The 14,101-nt window shown below is 69.6% G+C and overlaps 1 protein-coding gene across 6 annotated transcripts in view; it reads right to left on the bottom strand.

Annotated features, from left to right (window-relative positions):
- Positions 1–14,101, bottom strand: part of ADGRB1 (adhesion G protein-coupled receptor B1) — a 60,328-nt gene that overhangs the window by 61 nt on the left and 46,166 nt on the right. For 4 of the 6 annotated variants that reach the window (XM_070392453.1, XM_070392456.1, XM_070392458.1 and 1 more), the window contains 12 exons: positions 13,485–13,587; positions 12,003–12,153; positions 11,233–11,302; positions 9,904–9,970; positions 9,249–9,334; positions 7,029–7,200; positions 6,663–6,758; positions 5,121–5,175; positions 2,641–3,326; positions 2,122–2,157; positions 1,854–1,958; positions 1–668 (listed from right to left, as the gene is read on the bottom strand). The exon at positions 1–668 is cut by the window's left edge and continues 61 nt beyond it. In XM_070392453.1, the coding sequence (XP_070248554.1) occupies positions 474–668; positions 1,854–1,958; positions 2,122–2,157; positions 2,641–3,326; positions 5,121–5,175; positions 6,663–6,758; positions 7,029–7,200; positions 9,249–9,334; positions 9,904–9,970; positions 11,233–11,302; positions 12,003–12,153; positions 13,485–13,587 (1,822 nt within the window). In that variant the 3' untranslated portion in view covers positions 1–473. The remainder of the gene's footprint in view (positions 669–1,853; positions 1,959–2,121; positions 2,158–2,640; positions 3,327–5,120; positions 5,176–6,662; positions 6,759–7,028; positions 7,201–9,248; positions 9,335–9,903; positions 9,971–11,232; positions 11,303–12,002; positions 12,154–13,484; positions 13,588–14,101) is intronic. The other 2 variants (XM_070392455.1, XM_070392454.1) reach the window with 2 other exon arrangements.

The following is a 14,101-nucleotide window of genomic DNA, read 5'->3' as shown; positions in this document are numbered from 1 at the left end:
CTGCTTCGTCTGAGGGCCCTGGTCCGGCCCTGGGGGCAGGAGGGCTGTGCTCGCCCGAGGAGGCCGGCGGGCGGGGCGGGTGGCTGGCTGCTCCCGAGGGATGGGGGCGTCTAAAAAACGGTGCCAGGCCGCGGCCAGCAGGCTGGTCCTCTGTTGCAGCAGCTCAGTGAGCATCCGGTGCCGGCCGCGCCCAGCCCGGCATTGTCCCGGCCGCCCGGCCGACCGCCGGGGCTGGGTCCGAGGAGGGCAGAGGCACCTCCGGCCTCGGGCGCCCTGGGCCCGGGGGCCGCCGCCTCCTGTCCCGCTGGCTCTGGTCCCAGCGCTGCGGGCCTCCGCGGCCGCGTCCGAGTGCCCTGAGCCGGGCGCGGGCCTGGCCCGCCGCCCTCGAGCGCCTGTGCCCGTCCCGCGGCAGCGGCGGCGGCGGGCCGAGCAGCATCCCTCCTCCGTCCGGTGTGTGGCCACCGCCCGCCCGCTCAGACCTCGGTCTGCAGGTCGATGATGTCCTGGCCCACCAGCGGGATGGTGGCGCCCGACTTCTCCCACTCCACGCTCCGCAGCTCCAGCGGCGACGGCGGCAGCGGCTCCAGCTCCTTCACCCAGGCGGGCGGCCCGTGGGCCTTGCGCAGGCTCTCCCAGGGCCGCTTGTTGGGCGTCTGCTGCTTCTCTGGCTGCAGCCGCGGGCAGGGAGGGAGGAACGGACAGCGGGAGAGGGAGGGACGGACAGCGGGAGAGGGAGGGGGGACAGCGGGAGAGGGAGGGGGGACAGCGGGAGAGGGAGGGAGGGACAGCGGGAGAGGGAGGGACGGACAGCGGGAGAGGGAGGGACGGACAGCGGGAGAGGGAGGGACGGACAGCGGGAGAGGGAGGGGGGACAGCGGGAGAGGGAGGGAGGGACAGCGGGAGAGGGAGGGACGGACAGCGGGAGAGGGAGGGACGGACAGCGGGAGAGGGAGGGACGGACAGCGGGAGAGGGAGGGGGGACAGCGGGAGAGGGAGGGAGGGACAGCGGGAGAGGGAGGGACGGACAGCGGGAGAGGGAGGGGGGACAGCGGGAGAGGGAGGGACGGACAGCGGGAGAGGGAGGGGGGACAGCGGGAGAGGGAGGGACGGACAGCGGGAGAGGGAGGGGGGACAGCGGGAGAGGGAGGGGGGACAGCGGGAGAGGGAGGGGGGACAGCGGGAGAGGGAGGGAGGGACAGCGGGAGAGGGAGGGAGGGACAGCGGGAGAGGGAGGGAGGGACAGCGGGAGAGGGAGGGAGGGACAGCGGGAGAGGGAGGGACGGACAGCGGGAGAGGGAGGGAGGGACAGCGGGAGAGGGAGGGAGGGACAGCGGAGAGGGAGGGAGGGACAGCGGGAGAGGGAGGGACGGACAGCGGGAGAGGGAGGGAGGGACAGCGGGAGAGGGAGGGAGGGACAGCGGAGAGGGAGGGAGGGTGCAGACAGGAGTCAGAACAGCGAGGGCCGACCAGAGAGGTACAGACCGGGTGGGAGGCCCAGCCTTTCCCAGAATGCACGGGGGCTGCGGCCCTCTCCGGGGTCAGTCTGGGGCGGCCTGCAGGGAAGGGTACGGGAGGCCCCGGCCTGCTCAGCACCCCGCGTGGCTGTCCCCGCCTCTGAGAGGCAGCTCCCCCTTCCAGACGCGCCCCAGTCCCTCCAGGGGCAGACGGGCTGGGCCGGGCCACCAGGTAAAGGTTGGAATGAACAACTGAATGACGTGGGGTCAGAGGAAGGCGGGAGGAGGCAGGCTTACCTGCCGGGTCTCTGGGCCGCCCTGCCCCCCGCCCACGGCCCCCCCCCCCCCCGCCCCTCTGTGGCCCCCCAGTCCCCCGCCCAGGGCCCCGCCGCCTCAGACCTTGCTCTCAGGGGCCAGTGCCTCCTTGTCCTTCTCCGCGTGCTGCAGCCTCCGGCTCAGGTCCTGGAACATGTCCTGGTGCCGCTTCCGCGTGTGCATGATTTTCTGTGGGGGTAGGGGGGTGGGCGGGCAGGCAGACCCTGAGCCCCGAGGTGCCCGGCCGGCCTCTTCCCCAGGCCCCTCCCTGCCTGTGGGACCGGCCCCGCTGCCCGGCCAGGGCTCAGAACCCACCCGGCCCAGGTGTCTGGGGAGGGGACACGGGACCCACCTCAAAGTCCAGCTCCGCGTACCGCGACTTCCGCCTCTGTGGGGGGAAGGGTTGTGGGCCTTTGTAACCAGCACCCCAAAACCTCCCCATCCCACGTCCTGGCCCCTCCTTGCCTGAGGACGGCCGCAGAGACCCCTCACCCAGGCAGCCCTTGGGTGCAGACCCCCCAGCCCCGGCTTGGGGGGTCTCAGAGGGACTGCAGTGACCACCCGACCACAGAGAGGGCGCCACCTGAGCAGGTCCAAGTGCAGCCGCGGGTCCTCGAGCCCTTGCAATGAGTGAGGCCACCCTCCGGGGCCCGAGAGACGCTGTCATGGCCCAGGGGCAGCGGGCAGGGTGGGCGCTGGAGGGCGACCGGCCAGAGCCAGGCCTCTCGGTCCGAGGCCGGCCAAGGGGACAACTCCAGCTGGACACTGGCTGCCCGGCCAAACCCGAGGCCCCCGGCCGCCGCCTCTCCGTCCTCCAGGGGCCCAACGCCCCCCTTCCCCTCCTCGCCCACCCCCGCCCCGTGGCCCGCACCTCCAGGGAGCTCACGGACAAGGTGGAGACGTTCTCATTCTTGGTCCCAGTGCCCATGCTGGGCCCCGGGTGGGGGGCGGGCTCCCTGGGCTCCCCCAGGCTGGGGGGCGCCGGCTCCAGGGTGGGCGGCGGGGGCAGAGGCTGCTGTGGGGGCGGGGGTGGCGGGGGCGGGGGCGGCGGGGGCTGGGCGGGGGGCGCCTCGGGGGGCTGGCGGGCGGGCGGGCTGTGGGCCGGGCCGGCGTCGGGCGTCATGCTGAGGTGGATGAGGCGTGTCTGCGGCATCTGGTCGATGTGGATGCTGTACTTGGGCTCCTCCGGGGGCTTGGGCCGCAGCGTGGCCGTGGCCGTGGGCAGGATCACGTAGCTCGTGTCCAGGGCCTTCTCCTGGGCCCGGCTCAGCTCCGAGTCCAGCTTCCTGAAGATGTCCCCGTCGCCCATGAAGGAGGACTTGGGCGCGCGGCCCTTCTTGAGGGTCAGCGAGTGGTGGGGGAAGTCGGGCAGCGGGCCCGGGCGGCGCGGCGAGCCGTGCGCGTGCAGCTTGGACACGCTGGCCGGGAGGCTGTTGAAGTTGGGGGGCGGCACCTTGGGGTGGGCCAGCTTCAGCTTCTCCTCCTCGGGCAGCGAGGGCCGCTTGAGGGTGCCCGTGATGGTGGCCGTGCGGCAGGCCGCGATGTCCTTGTTCAGCACTGAGGGGCAGGGCAGGGTCAGGGGGCCTGGCCAGGGCCCCCCGGGCGCACCCCCTCCCGAGCTCGGTGCTGCGGCAGCCGGGGTGCCCTTTGTACTCTCCAACCAGGCTGGGACCGGTGCCCCTCCTTCCGCCCGCACGGGGCAGACGACCCCCTCCGATGGCCCTGGGGGGACCCGTGCTGCCCAAGGTGCAGGGACACAGCTCCGGGATGAGGGTGGGACAGCCCTTCCTGACCAGCTGCCGGGGGGCCAGGCTGCCGTGACCTCTGACCTGGGCGCCAGCATGCCCGCACCCACCTCCGTCCTACGGGTCAATCGGCCTCAGCCAGCCCCCGGGGACCCCGAAGCGGCCCCCCTCAGGGCCCACCCTCGGCAAGCCGGCTCTGACCGCAGCCTCCCCTGTGGCCTGGCGGCTGGCCCTGGCCACACTGCCCAGCCCAGGACCAGCGAGCGGCCGCTGCCGCCATCCCGCTATCCAGCACACAGCCTCCAACTGCCCCGCCGGCCACTCGCCCTACGGCTCCGAGCTTCCCAGGCTCCCTCCCTGCCCCGTCCGCTCCACACTCTGAATGCCACCCCACCCGGCCTCTCGCCGGCAGCCCTGACCTCCACTCTCTGGGCCGCCATCTTCTGGACAAACCTGTGTCCCAGGGCCAGGGAGGGCCCCACCTGCTGCCCCCTCCCATGAGGTCTTCCTGCCCACCTCCCAGCGAGCGCTGAGCCCCGTGGGCCCCACGGTCGCGGCTTCCCGCACACTCAGCGCTTGTGTTGCGACACCCTCCTAACCGTCCCCACCCTCCCAGCCACTCGTTCAGGAGGCCCAGGGCCAGGCTGAGCCATAACCCTAATTAGGAAGAGACTGGAGGCCCAGAGGGGCCAGTACCATCCAAACAGGGCTGGGCCAGGCCCCCATACCCCCCCAAGACTTGAGGCCACCTCCCAGGGAAGTTGGCTAGATAGCATGAGCCTAAGAGGGGGGCGGCTCCAGCTCCTGCTCAGCCCAAAGCAGAAATCACCTCCTCCAGGAAGCCCTCCTGGGTCTCCCTGGCAGCAGCTGGCGCACCCCACCCGGGGCTGTCCCAGCTCTCCAGGGCTGTCTCTGGAGACAGTGTTCCTCAAACCCCTGGCAGACCAGAGGGAGGGTGCTCCCCCGAAAGACTGCCTGTCAGGGCCCCAGACCCTCGGTTCACAGAACAAGGACTCTTGGGGGGCTTCCTTTCATTGGGAAATTCATTCCCTTCTTGCCCTTGCTTCCAGGAAGCTCAGCGCCAGCCTAGGGCTCAGCGGTGGGGCCTACCTGCTTTCCTCCTGCTCCCACTGATGCGCCCCCATGTGAAAACCCACCCCACCCTCCTCCACGGCTGGACTCACAATGAGGAAATGAAGGACACAGAACAGGAGCTGAGGGAGGGCAGGCAGGGGGGTGAGGGGGAGGTGGGCGGGCACAGAGCTTGCCCAGCCTCCCTGCCCTCGAGGAGGAGGTGGAGGCCCAAGACCTGCAGAGCTGTGGGTGCTGAGGACTGGGCCTCCGCTGCCCCACAGACCCTGCCTGCTGCCTCGGCATGGGCGGGGCTGGGAGGTGGGGGCGCTGGTGCAAACAAGGTCTGCGCTGGGCCCAGGCCCCGAGGCCTGTGTCCCCTGCTCAGGCCAGGGCTCCGGGCAGCGGCTCCTCAGTCGGGGGAGGGGCTGCGGGAGGCAGGGGTGGGATGAGGACAGACGAATGAACGGACAGATGTACGAAGAAAAGAAAAAGAAGCAAGTGGGCCCCGGCGAGGGCCACCTGTCGCTCTCACCTGTCAGGCGCTCACCTGATCTACAGGCCAGATCCACATCCTTCTCGAAGTCGGTCTGCAAGACAGAGACGGGCTGGTGAGGGCCGGGGACGGGGCCGGCTGCTCCCTGGGCACCGCGAGGCCTGCGGGCTGGTGGGCAAGGGCCGCCCTGGGGCGGCGTGTTCCCACGCGTGGCTGTGCACGTCCACACTCGGGGGTGCCCACGTGCTGGTGTGGTCACACGGAGGAACTCCCGGGGGCGGCTACGCCTTGAATGCTCTCGCCTGTGTGTGCATGTGTGAGCACGTGCAGATATTGAGCCCACGTGTGCACATATGCACACACACACACGTGTAAGCAATGCTCGTGTGCATGTGTACACATATCTACACATACGTGTATGCACACATGTGGGCAGGCTTTCAGCTCCAGGGCATTCGTGGGTCAGCTGGGAAGGAGGGGGCCAGTCCCCCACAGCTCATGTTCTTGCCCCTCTGGCCTCAGTACCCTGCCCCCTCTCCCTGGGCCTCCAGGACAGAAACCCCTGCTGTCCCTCACACCTGTCCAATGGGGCTCACAGGGCCCCACACCAGAGCCCCCTGCTGCCCAGGCCACCCCCTGGCAGACCCCGCCCCCCGTCACCCCTTCAGTCCCTGCCACAGCCCTGGGGTGAGGGGATGGAGGCCGGCAGCAGGGAGAGGCGCAGCAGGGCTGCCACATGATGTCCGGTCCCAGGGAGGCCCCCGCTGCCCCTCGGGCAGTGGCCTGGTCCCTGCTGCACGCAGCACCCACCCCATCCCAGGCTGGGGGCTGGGGCATCCAATCGGGCCCCCCAGGGTGGTGCGGGGCCTTCCCAGGGCCCTCAATCTCAAACCTGGAGGCGCTTTCCCTGCAAATGCAGAGGCTGGGGCGGCGGGGAGACCACAGGTCTGAGGTCAGAGGTCAGCCCGGGAGCAGAACCGGGGCCAGAACCCCAGCTCCTCCACCTTGGGCTCTGCCGAGGACCTGCCTGGGACCCTAACAGTCACCGTGAGGTGTCCAGGCCCCGGAAGACCGAATGAGTGCCTCCTGCCTGCCAGGCTCCCTGCGTGCCAGGGGCACCCCCTGAGCAGCAACCTCGAAATGGCGGGTGGGGATTCACCTAGGGCACTACTGGGGCCGGAACAGGCAACCTGAGGGGCAGTCAGGGAGGGCTCCCCGGAGAAGGTGGCATCTCAGTGGAGAGGGCGGGGTGTGCAGGACCCGAGTCAGGTCCTAAGGGGATCTGGCTGGGGACGGGGCCACGGCAGGAGATCGAGTGGACGAGCCAAACCAGACCCAAGGGAGAAGCTGGAGAAGCTGGGAGCTGAGACAAGGGCCAGGACACCAGAGGGAGGTGTCTGACCAAGGCTGGTACCACGGGGTGGGCACGGGCTGGACACCAGCTCCCCCAGATCTTGTCAACTCGACCTGCCTGACCCCAAGCCCTGGACCTGGAATCCGACCTGGGGAGCCTCAGGTTCCCCAACCGCACCCTGTGCCTCCTGGCGGGGCTTGGGGGCCTGTGCGCGTGCCGGGCCCTACCATGAGCTGGGCGTGGCCGTTCTGGAAGGAGCCCCCCGAGTCCCCGTTGCCCTCCTCCTGGCGGTCCACCACGCGGCACTTCACAGCGTCCTGGACCTGGGGGCGGGGCACAGGTCAGAGGTCAGCGGCAGCTCGGCTGTGCCTGAGGGGGCTGGTCCGCGAGGCCCAGAACAGGGGTCTTGTCTGCCATGGAAGCTGCTCACACCTCGGGTGGCTCCTGGGCCCAGAAGGACGGAGTCCACACACGTCCCCTCCGCCCCCCCCGCGCACACACACATGCACACACTCGTGCACACACACACACACACAGTGCCCGGTCCGAGCGGCACGGGCACAGGGAGGGCTCGGCACCGGCGGCCCGCGCACCTCCCGGCGCAGGATGCAGTGCACCATGACGATGACGAAGCCCTCCAGCGAGTCGAAGACGGCGAAGAGGATCTGGAAGAGGGCGGAGCGGCGGTCGGTGACGGCGAGCACGGCCGACATCCAGGTCAGCGCCAGCAGCGGCAGCACCACGCAGGAGCTCCACAGCGAGGCCCTGCGGACGGGGGCGTCAGGGCTGCTGCCTGAGGGACCCGCCGGCCCGGCCTCGCCCCATCTCTCCCGCGGGCCGGGCCTCCGGTGCCCAGGCTGTGTCCTCTCCGGGGGCCTCTGCCCTCCACCCTCTGCACAGGCCCCTCCCTGACAGTCCCCCCCGAGTTCTGCCAGCAACCAGGGCTCCCAGGGGCGATGGGGACCCGGGAGGTCGGTGCCGGGGAGGGGGTGCTCTCTGGGACACCCGGGTCCCTGGCTGCCCAGGAGGCCACAGGCAGGGGAGGAGGCCCCTGCTGGTTCCAGCTCCCAGGGCCCCACACAGCCCTCAGCCCCGTCAGGGGTAAAGGCCCAGACTGCAAGATGGCCGCAGGGAGGGGCGCGTGGTCAGGCCTCTGAGCTCTGGACAGAGAGGGAGGGAGGAGAGAACCTGGGAGGGGAGGTGACAGGACAGATGAGGCCGGGCAGGTGGGGGACCGGGGCAGAGACAGACAGGAACGGACTGACAGGCGCTTCCTCCTCCAGGTGAGCCCTGCTTGCTTGTCCCAGGGGAGGAGCTGCCGCTGCCGCTGCCCCTCAGCCCCGCCTCCTCCTCCAGGGAGTCCTCCAGGAGCACCTCCCTCAGGCACTGCCCTTGGCAGCCCAGGCCCCTCCCCGCACAGCACAGGCCACAGGGGCCACTCTGAGCCAGTCTCCCGGCTCACCCGGTGGGACAGAAAGGGCGCCGGCAGGGCATGTGGCAGCGGGCCCCCTGGTCACTGCTGTGCCCCTCAGGGCCATGGAAGCCTAAGGGCCCGGCCAGGGTGAGCCCGACCCCATGGGGGGGGCAACTGCCTGCAGGGATTCCCGTCCAATCACCAGGGCGGGCCTGGCACCCGGACCACTTGCTCCCCCTCCCTCACAGGACAAGCAGAGCCGGGGGGCCCGGGGACCAGAAGACGGGGCAGAGGGCAAAGCCACCAGGAAGGAGCTGGGGACACAGGGCTGGGGGAGAGAGGCTGGGGGGCCTGGGGTCCAGCCAGGACAAGGGCACCGAAACCAGTGGGGCCTTGGCTGTGGGGCCAGGGGCAGGACATCCCCCGCTGCCGGCTCTGCCCTTGGCCAGGATGTGCAAGGCGACGAACGGCAGAGGCTGGGGCCTGTGGGCCTCACCTCGGGCCTCGCCGAGGCGGCAGAGCGGCCACTCCCGCCTCCTGACCTCCCCCCGGCCTGAGCCTCAGTCTGCTGGGCTGGCAGGTGGGGACATGGCAGGGCCGGCCTCCAGGGTGACCGTGGGGCACAGACAGTGCCCGGCACAGGGGGCGCTGTGCACCTGGGCCCCCTGCTGTGGACGCTGTCCCGGGGCCTGTGTGGGTGTTGGGGCCCCCACTTCCCAGCCCACACACCCGAGGCCGCTGGCTCCCAGCCCCGGGCACAGCCTCCCCCAGGGCAGGTTCCTCCAGGACCAGCCTCACCAGGGACCCCGGGGGTGGCTTCCTGAAGCTTCTGCTCCCTGGGGAGAGCAGGAGGGGCGGGATGAGGGAGAGAGAGGAGACAGACACACAGACAGGACAAGCAAGACGGGCACGAAGGGAGGGGCGGGGCGGGGGCCCCAACGCAGACACTAGCCAGGCTGGGACGGGCAGCAGGTACGGGAAGGTGGGGGCTCAGAGGCTGGGGCGGGGCGGGGAGGGGCCGCTGTCGGCCTGGCCCGTGGCCAGGTGCTCCCATCCCTGGAGGGACAGCACCTCCCCAGCGCACTCCCCGCAGCAGGGACGGCCCAGCCGCTCAGGACCGGTGCCTGCAGTGCTGTGCGCCCTCAGGCCAGGCACTGCCTCTCTGGGCCCCTTTCCCAGGCAGGACGGCTGGGTCCAACCACTGTCCCTTCCACCCACGCTGAGGGCACACAGGACGGGCACCCGACCCCGAGGCGGAGGGGCCTGGCGGAGGGGAGGCCCTTAGAGGCCCCACCTGGCGGGGCCGGATGGAGCAAGGCAGGGTCGCTGCGTGCCTGCACGGCCCCGTGCCTCGGTTTCCCCGCTGTGTGGGCTCAGGGGGGCGAGCTCTGGGTCCTACCCTGCCCGCTCCTTCAGCTTCTTGTCGGTGATGCCGTCCTTGGACACGAGCTTGTTGAAGACCAGGATGCCCATGGCCATGTTCACCTGCGGGCAGAGGCAGTGGGTGCCGACGCTCTGCCCATGCTGTGCCCCCCCGCCCCCTGCTCCCGGTGAGGGGATGGGGCTCCCGGGGAGAGGCAAAGGCTGGCCCACACTCGTGCCCCCTCACCCTGCCGCCTCCTTCGGCTGCTGGCCGGGTCCTCCATGCCACCCGGGCCCTCCCGCCCCCACAGGGCTGGGCACCGGAGCTCCAGCCCCCACGCGGCCCTCCCACCAGACAGGCGCCGCCGCGACCTGGGAGCCCATCAGGCAGGTGGACATGCGGGTGGACATGCGGGTGGACGTGCGGAAGGGCAGGCGACCCCAGGGCTCGGGGGACTCAGGTTTTCCTCCCGCCGATTCCCACCTTCTCCAGGTGAGGGACTGGGGGTGCCATGGGCACAGGCTACCGCCCACCCAGCCCGTCCCTCGCTCAAACGCGCGCCCGCGTGGCAGGTGCGCAGCTGGTCCCCACGGATCAAGCAACCCCCTCCCCAGCAGCGCCAGGCGACCGTGGACACCCCCCTCCCCCCGGTGACCGAGGGCCGAGCCCGGGGCCTCGGGGCAGCCCCTACCAGCACCACAGCAGCAGCGGGTCCCACGAAGGCGTACAGCAGCCCCCCCTCCAGGGAGAGCCAGCAGCTGCGGAGGAAGACGGTGCTGACGGGCCAGGCGTGGGCCCCGCCCCAGCACAGGGGGGACCACAGCTCCCGGGGGCAGGTGAGGGCAGACGGATCAGCTGGGACGAAAGGCCCCCCGAGTCCGGGACCCTCACTTCATTTTCCAGCTTCAGGGCCTCGGGGAGGGGCCAGGCGGCACCCCACGTTATGAGGAGGAGCAGGCCCAGAGCTGGGCGCGGCGGGAGCCCAGGTGCCCTGACCGGCCCCTTCCCTCAGCCGTCCCCTCCCGTCCCCTCCTGGATGCTCCCCAGTCTCACACGCGGACCCTCCCTCCTGACGTGATGCCCAAACACGGGGCTGGTCCTGGGCCCGGCCCTCTGCTCACGCCTCTGGCCCTTCCTCTCCCCTCACTCTGACGTGAGCCCCAAACCTCCCCGAATCTCCTGGACGCCCCCCACGGCGGCCCACGGGGGCCTGGAGCCCAGCGGGGGTGCCGTGTCCTTCACGTGTTCCTGACCCTAACCCAAGCGTTCCGCCCCGGCTGTCTGGCCAACAAACTCCTCTTCATCCTTCAGAGCCCCACTCGACACCCCCATCTTCTCCTGACCCGCCTCTGACCCCCGCAGGCTGGGGTTCCCTCCTCCCAGCCTTACCCCTTGGGCCTCCAGGAACCGGCTCCTCATGCCGGCCTCTGCCCCCCACTACCCAGACGGGGCGGGGCTCCAGGGCCGGCCACATCCTGTCCCCCGGGCTCCACAGTGAACCGACCTGCACAGCCCGTATCAGGGGCGCCCCCTGTCTCTGGCCACCCTTCCTCCCCCTCCCTGCAGCCATGGAGGCCTCGGGTCCTCTCCCCGACCTGGGCAGCCGCCTGCCTCCAGGGCCACCCCCTCAGCCCCGGGCTTGGCTTCCAAGGCCCCTGGCCCCGCGGACCCTTCAGGGCCTCCCTGACGTTCTCTGTGCAGCAGGCCCCACGGCCTGCCCTGCCCTGGGCCCCCCTGCAGTCCCGCTGGGGCAGGGCAGACGCCCACGGATGGGGACGGGGGCTCAGCGAGGCGGATGGACCTGCCCAAGGAGGAGGCGGGAGGCCCAACAGCCCAGCACGGCTTCTCCGATCCCACTGCCCTCGGCCTGGGAGGAGCTGGCTGATGGGAGGGAGGAGGCCGCCGGGCCCCACCCTGTCCCAGCCTGGGCTTTTTGGTCTATGAGATGGAGGCCCTTCTAGGGCAGTGGGAGGGCCTGGGTGCTGTGTGGGCGCCCACATCCCCGCCCGCCCCGACTCACTAGTTCATGGTGCTGTACCCTTTGGCCTTGGTAAATCCCACGGAAATGGCCACGACCAGCGCAGGGAGGCCTGTGGAAGGACCAGAAAGAGGGCGTCAGGCCCGCCGACCAGGCTGTGCCGGTGGAAGGCGGGGAGCGGCAGGGAATGTGATTCTGAAGCCTGGGAGCGGCGGGTGGCACCGAGCGTGAGGGGGGCGGGGTGCATGGGAGAGGATCGCAGAGCTGGGGGCAGGGCTGCAGGTGAGCAAGGAGAGCCCAGGACGCCAGGCCCACTGGCTTTCAGGTTCCGAAGGAGACGCGGTTGGCCTAAGTGTATCCCAACAGCGACCGGACCTACTTACACTAAAGCAGTGATGGCGAACCTATGACACGCGTGTCAGGTGACACGCGAACTCATTCTTCTGGTTGATTTTTCTTTGTTAAATGGCATTTAAATATATAGAATAAATACCAAAAATATAAGTCTTTGTTTTACTATGGTGGCAAATATAAAAAAATGTCTATATGTGACACGGCACCAGAGTTCAGTTAGGGTTTTTCAAAATGCTGACACGCCGAGCTCAAAAGGTTCGCCATCACTAGTCTAAAGCGTCACTGATTGTCCGAAGGTCAAGATGGACTCGGTGTTAGTAACTTACCCGGCAACGCCCTGGCGGGAGGATGGAGGGAGGATGGAGGGAGGATGGAGGGAGGAGGGAGGGAGGAGGGAGGGAGGAGGGAGAAGGGAGGGAGGCCCCAGAGCGCGGACGGACGGAGCTGGCGGCACTCACCCCAGCCCAGGCAGAGGAAGCGCTTGCGGATGAGGCGGTTCCGGAGGCGGCCGGTCACGGCCATGTAGGACTGCCAGGCCTCGGTGAGCACCCAGCAGAAGGACGACAGGAAGAAGAAGTGCAGGAAGGCGGCCACCAGCGTGCACACCACCTGGGGCGGGCGGGGAGGTGGGCAGGCGCTCGTCCCGGGCCCCACGCCCGCCCAGGGAGCGGCCCAGGGACCGCGTCGGTGACCAGGTCAAACCCCAGGCAGGAAGCCACCGACGGGCTGCCCGGTCCACGGCCCTGAGATGGGCTGTGGGTGCCGGCGCGACCTGCCCACGAACTGCCAGGGACAGAACCCTGCCACCCCGTCCTCCTCACCCTCCCCCATCGCAGACGCATCAAACGCCAGCCGGGGGCCCCCTCGAGGTCCCGGTTCCAAGCCCATCTGTTCCGTCGGTGGTGACCCCGAGGCCGGGAGGGGACAGGTCCCTGCCGGGGCCACCGGACCAGGCACAGACAAGCTCAGACAGAGCCCGGGCCCCACAGAGGGCTGGCGACAGGCTGAGCTGGCTCATCACAAAGCACCGTCCAGCTGGAGACTCGGACAGCACGTCCCCATGCCCGCCCGGCCAGGCGGCACCTGCCCCCGCCTGGGCCCGAGCCACAGTGGCCATGGCCAGAGGAGCAGTGAGAAGAACTCCAGTGGCTCTGGGCCCCTCCTCCCTCAGCTCCCGTCACCCACCGCCACCCCACCGCCACCCCATCACCCACCCCACCGCCACCCCCACCGCCACCCCACCGCCACCCCACCGCCACCCCATCACCCACCCCACCGCCACCCCACCGCCACCCCACCGCCACCCCATCACCCACCCCACCGCCACCCCACCGCCACCCATCACCCACCCCACCGCCACCCATCACCCACCCCACCACCACCCCATCACCCACCCCATCACCCACCCCACCGCCACCCCACCGCCACCCCATCACCCACCCCACCGCCACCCCACCGCCACCCATCACCCACCCCACCGCCACCCATCACCCACCCCACCGCCACCCCACTGCCTACCCCATCACCCACCCCACCGCCACCCCATCACCCACCCCACCGCCACCCCACCGCCACCCATCACCCACCCCACCGCCACCCCCACCGCCACCCAATCACCCACCCCACCGCCACCCCAGTGGTCGGCAAACTGCGGCTCTCGAGCCACATGCGGCCCTTTGGTCCCTTGAGTGTGGCTCTTCCACAAAATACCGACTTCTGCGCATGGGCCACGAAGTTTCAATCGCACTATACGTGCACGCCCGCAGGTGGTATTTTGTGGAAGAGCCACACTCAAGGGGCCAAAGAGCCGCATGTGGCTCTCGAGCCACAGTTTGCTGACCACTGGCCTACCCCATCACCTACTCCATCACCCACCCCCCACCCCATCGCCTACCCCATCTGGGGACCCTGGAATGGGCGTGGCAGCGCCAAATACCTACCCTGCTGCGGGTCTGCGTCTGCCCGATGAGGATGAGGGCGTTGGAGGAGATGATGGACAGGCAGAAATTGATGAGGATGACGGATCTTTCTGAGCGGATGTACCTGGGGGAAGGTGGGAGGCGTGATCAGCGCCCACAGGGCCTCACCTCACAAGAGCTGGGGTCCCATGGCTGCACCAAGACCATGGGTCACTTCCCCTCAGATAACACTTCCTCCCAGCAAACACCGCCACCACCACCACCACCACCATCACCATCTCCATCACCACCATCACCACCACCACCACCATCGCCATCACCAACATCACCACCATCACCACCACCACCATCACCACCACCACCACCACCACCACCACCATCACCACCACCACCACCACCACCACCACCACCATCATCACCACCACCACCACCATCACCACCAGCATCACCACCACCACCACCACCACCACCACCATCACCATCGCCATCACCAACATCACCACCATCACCACCACCACCACCATCGCCATCACCAACATCACCACCACCACCACCATCATCACCATCACCACCACCACCACCATCACCACCACCACCACCACCACCACCATCACCACCACCACCACCACCACCACCAC

Source organism: Myotis yumanensis, unplaced genomic scaffold (genome assembly GCF_028538775.1).
Source record: "Myotis yumanensis isolate MYYU_CA2020_CCGP unplaced genomic scaffold, mMyoYum1.0.hap1 SCAF_15, whole genome shotgun sequence".
NCBI classification, from domain to species: domain Eukaryota; kingdom Metazoa; phylum Chordata; class Mammalia; order Chiroptera; family Vespertilionidae; genus Myotis; species Myotis yumanensis.
The sequence above is the reverse complement of the archived record's forward strand: the minus strand, read 5'-3'. Positions and strand labels throughout refer to the sequence as shown.